General features: G+C 27.8%; 1 protein-coding gene across 3 annotated transcripts in view; it reads left to right on the top strand.

The window, feature by feature from the left end:
• Positions 1-4,938, top strand: part of LOC106464873 (peptidyl-prolyl cis-trans isomerase 3-like) — a 36,079-nt gene that overhangs the window by 22,655 nt on the left and 8,486 nt on the right. For 2 of the 3 annotated variants that reach the window (XM_013925031.2, XM_013925032.2), the window contains exons 6-7: positions 2,811-2,917; positions 3,197-3,286. In XM_013925031.2, the coding sequence (XP_013780485.1) occupies positions 2,811-2,917; positions 3,197-3,286 (197 nt within the window). Of the gene's footprint in view, positions 1-2,810; positions 2,918-3,196; positions 3,337-4,938 lie in introns of all 3 variants that reach the window. The other variant, XR_002611847.1, reaches the window with a different exon arrangement.

A 4,938-nucleotide genomic window follows, 5' to 3' on the forward strand; every position in this document is an offset into this window, starting at 1 on the left:
CTCCTTACTCTCCTGATATGGCTCCTTGCGACTTCTGGCCATTGAAAGGAATGCGATTTCAGACAAGAGAGGACATTATGGCTGCAATGACAGCTGAGCTAAACTCCATCTCGAAAGAGGCTTTCTCGGAATGCTTCCAACAATGGCGGCACCGCTGGGAGAAGTGTGTGGAGTCCCAAGGAGACTACTTTGAGGGTGATTAGGTTTCCAATGCTCCAGATATGCTAGTTTTTATTCCCCGGCCAATGGTCGGATACTTTTCTCACAGGCCTCGTATATTAGTTAATATTAAGTTATGCTATGACTCCTAATTAGTCTTTGTTGTTTTTCTTCTATACCATTTGATTTGACTTAACATGTGTATTTAGTATACTCATGAAGTGGTCTTCATTTATTATAACTTCCCATCTTTATCCTCATCCTGATCTGGATCGATTCCAATGTATGGTCTTTATCCACTAAGTCATGCCAGCCGTTCAACCATGTAATAAATTGCAAATGTAAATGTACCACTTAATTTTTCAATAAACAATAAAAAAATCAAGAAATTAATATAGTATTCAAATTTGTAACTGTCAATCATTTTATTAAGGTAACAAACAAAAAATGACACACATTTTGCTCTACATTGTATTTTACTCCTTTACTTTCCAAATGTCAAGAGAAGAGTACCTGTGTATTCAAAATGTTATTTTGCTTATGATGGAATAATATTTTACCTTATTTTCATGTATGTAGTGCAAAAACATTTTTAGGTTTGTTAGTATTAGTTAATTCCCAAAATCTTTAGCTGTTGTTTCGTATACCAATTTAATCTTTTCCAGTTCTGTATATATTTGCTAAATCTATTTCATATTTTATAAATATATGATTTACATACGAAATTTATATTCAAATACATGTTATTATTGTTTTAGCACAGACAATAAACTACCTGCACTCTTTTTCACTGTGGAGAATTTAACCCTAGATTTTAGCATTGTATGTCTGTAAACTTACCATTAGCCCACCAAGGGACAATAAAATAAATTAAAATATAGTTGCATTTTTATTCTGTCTTTATTCTGCTAATATTCCACAGTGGACAACTTATTATATGCTGCTTCCCATTATCCTTGAATAAATTTCAAAATTTTGTTTTCCTCAGATACCAAATTTGAAACTTTTTTTTGAAATTCTTTTTATAGTATGCTTTCAGTTCATTAATGGTAACTATACCAATATAATGTTTTAAGTAAGAGTTTCTCAAAGCATCAATCTCTAGCAATGTTATCCAAATGTTTACCTACTTTTAATATGTGTAGTAGCACTTCGCTCATTATGTTTATTAATGTCTCTCTCATTTGATGTAATTGCCAAGTAAAGAGCTTCCTCATTCAGAGAAGTATCTTAACATATGGTTGTTTATAGCTTTCTTGTACCCTTGCTTTCACATGTTATGATCAAGGAATGTTATTTTTCATTTCAAAATCCTTGCAGGTAGCCAAATACTTTCTTTTCAAGAGCAAGTAGTTATTGATATACTCTGTGGATAAGTTCATTTGTGATGTTTTTAAAATACAAACTTTTAAAATGGACATGCTCTCATGCAGATAATGAAACACTCAGAAATAACATTTGGCTGTTGTTTAAAATTAGTGTGTTTTGAATAGATATACTGTGGGTTTTTTTTTAGTTGCAGGGGTTTCATGTGAGGGTTTTTTTGTATTATGTTCAACAAATCAAATAAAATCATCATCAAATCAGAAAGCTTAGTTAGAATTAATGAGTGTGGTAAGCAATGTCAAATTATTCTGATTAACTAAATCCATATTTATTGACATTCATTTTTATGTTTACACCATTGAAATAACATGTATAAAAAAAAAACGACAAACTGGCTGTTTAATTATTTCTACTTGCAGTCATGATAGGTTTTAGATAAAAACATCATTGTCATTGAGAATAAAATGTTTTCATTATTTTGTTATCAATTTATGACTTACACAGTCAATGATGGACTTAGTGCATATTTTAAAAATCTACAAAATGGTGATGCAATTGAACAGTAGGAAATGTTTAAATTATATTTAAAACAAAAATGTGTCAGAAGTTTCTTGCAAAATAAATTGTTTTAGAAAATAAAATTATTTTTTGCAAGATGCAAAAATGCTGACCAATAAAAGATTTCTATCATATTAAACATAGGGTAGTTTGAAAATTAGTTTAAAAAACTAAAACTAGCTGATATAGTATGATTACTCTCAAGTTAGAATAATCAGTTACTTAAATGCAATTAATTAAGTAGCCCAACAATTAATTGAGTAGCAAATTCAATAATTGACCAGCTCTAGTAATAACCAACTATGTTTGAACATCATTTGTAGTTAAATGCTACAAAAGCAATGACAAACTATACCAAAGTTAGTTTTTTCTTAGCATTTGTATACTTTCTGTTTGAGATATTAAATGGAAACAACCCAAACCAAATGTTGTTACCTTAATAATGAGGTTTGTTAAAATCATTAGTCCTAAGAAACTCAAAAAATAATTATACAAATGCATTTTTCCTAAAAGGTTATTATGTTCTTTAAATTGAAAATTTGGTTAAGAGGCTAGTTTTCTAACTCTAGGTTGTTTTTACTTTATAAACTTCCACGGTATAAAAACATTGTAAAATAAATGCATCAATCCACTCTATGTGTGATATAAAGTTGGAAATCTTTCATGATCATCTTTACAAACCTTGTACTACATTTTCATAAGTCTGCTAATGTGTTTTGTAAACGTACTAAGGGAAATAATTTTTGTTTGTTTGTTTGTTTTTTCAGATAGAAAAGGTTCTTCAAGTTTCAGAAATGATCAAAAGATCTGGGAACTTGTATTTTAGGAAGCAGGACTATGTTATGGCACATGCCAAGTACAAGAAAGCATTAAGGTAAATTAACAAGTTCATGTTATGCTACCTTACAGTAAAAACAATAAAAGTTATTGGTATATGAAGTTTATGTTGTTGTTTTTGAAATAAGGAATTTATGTATACATAAATAATTGTTTTTTAATTATTTTATTTATCTTATTCTGGTTTTGGACTTTAATTGGATATTGTATAAAATCCCTATTAAGTAATTCTAGTTATTCTTAAGGATATATAGGATTTTAAAAAGAATGAATGGACCTTCCTAAAAGATGAGGTGAATTTGTTCTTTTTCTTCAGGTATCTTAATAAACTACAAGAAGTCAATGAACTTCAAAAAGATGAAGAGAGAAAAGTGATTGTTTTTGTATTACCTTGTATTCTGAATAGGTAAGACTAAAAACTTTAAATATTTCCTAAGCATTGTTTGGGAGATTTTGTTTACCATGTTTTAATTTTTTACAGTATTTCGGTTGATCACATTCAGTAATTAATTGAACCTTTTAGCTAAATAAATCTGGCATAATAAAAGTAAAAGGGAACATATGCTTGTAATTTTTATTTATTTTTATGTAATCTCATGTATAAGCTTAGATTTCTGTGGATAATAAAATGTTTACAGATTCTGTGAAACTGTAATTTTTTTTTTTACATTTTTAATAGTAATTTAATAGTTCTTTAGTCTGCAATGCAACTAAACTCATTGTAGCATAAATAATAATAATTAAAACAATTTACTGTTGCATGTTGAAGGAGAGTTGTGAATTACATCTCAAAATAAGCTTATTAAACATAATTGTTCACAAAGAAATAAATAGGAGAGAAGATTTGTAAGTTTATAAAAATAAATTTCAGTCAATTAATGGTGTAAGTCATTGTTTTGTTTTTGACTCCTTATAATTAATTCGTTTTTATGAATAAATTTGTTATAGTTTAAAAAGAGTAAGTGAAATGCACAACAAATTTCTGTATTGTAATTTACAAGTATTTTGTACAGAGATTAGATTAGCTTGGTACTGTTGTTACTTATGAACAAAAATGATATTGGTTATATGTTTGTGTGCTCTAACTTTACAATGCTAATTGATTCATCGGTAGGTTGAAGAAATGATATAATCTTTGTAAATTCAAAATAGTTTTTCACATTAGGAAAAAGGAAAATTAAAAAAAGAATAGATCTTTAAGTTGGTGTAGTGTACAACATGTTCCTGTTAATTCACCCCAAAAAGATCTACATTGTACCAAATGATAAAAAGGAGGATAAATAATATTATTTGAGGGGAAAAGTAAATATATTTCATACCAGTGGGCAGTAATCAGAATATATACCATAGTTTTATTTTTATGACAAGATATTGCCAACAAACTAAAAAGTTACTTACAATGTAGTATTGTCCATACATTATAAATTTTATTATGAATCGGTTGTTTATAGTCATGCTATAAACCACATAATAATGTTTATAAAGTTTCATTGGAGCTGTGCTTTTATTAACTACTGTTTTCACATGAGAATACTTTACAAAATAATATTAAGCTGAGTTGAACTTTGCACAGCAGATTACTGTGTAAATGTTTATTTACACTACTGAGAAAAATATTTTAGACAATCTATAAACTGAATGTGTTTGTCAAATATCACCTAAAAATTTTTTTTTGATAGAAAAAATTCAGTCATGTGTGAATCAGTTATTTTGGGAAAACAAAATGCTTCATAGAAGTTTGTAAAGCTGTTACCATCACATTATCTTCATAGCTAAAATTTAAAATTTTAATTGATGTTATGGGGAAAGAATGATAAATAAATAAATTTTTGTTAGAATATTAGGATTTCAGCGAAATAACTAAAAGTTGTTTATTTTCTTGTGCATCAATTTTAAAGATTAAAACAAGAAAATATTACAATCTTAGATAGCAATCATAAAAACCTCAACTTATTTTGTTATCATTTGTCATTCGGGCAAAATGTGGTCAATTTTTAAATTCCTCAGGGTTATTTAAAGTTAATGATTAAATTTACCTATATATCTATCTATATATAT

The sequence above is a fragment of the Limulus polyphemus genome, unplaced genomic scaffold (assembly GCF_000517525.1).
Source record: "Limulus polyphemus unplaced genomic scaffold, Limulus_polyphemus-2.1.2 Scaffold1767, whole genome shotgun sequence".
Classification (NCBI taxonomy): Eukaryota; Metazoa; Arthropoda; class Merostomata; order Xiphosura; family Limulidae; genus Limulus; species Limulus polyphemus.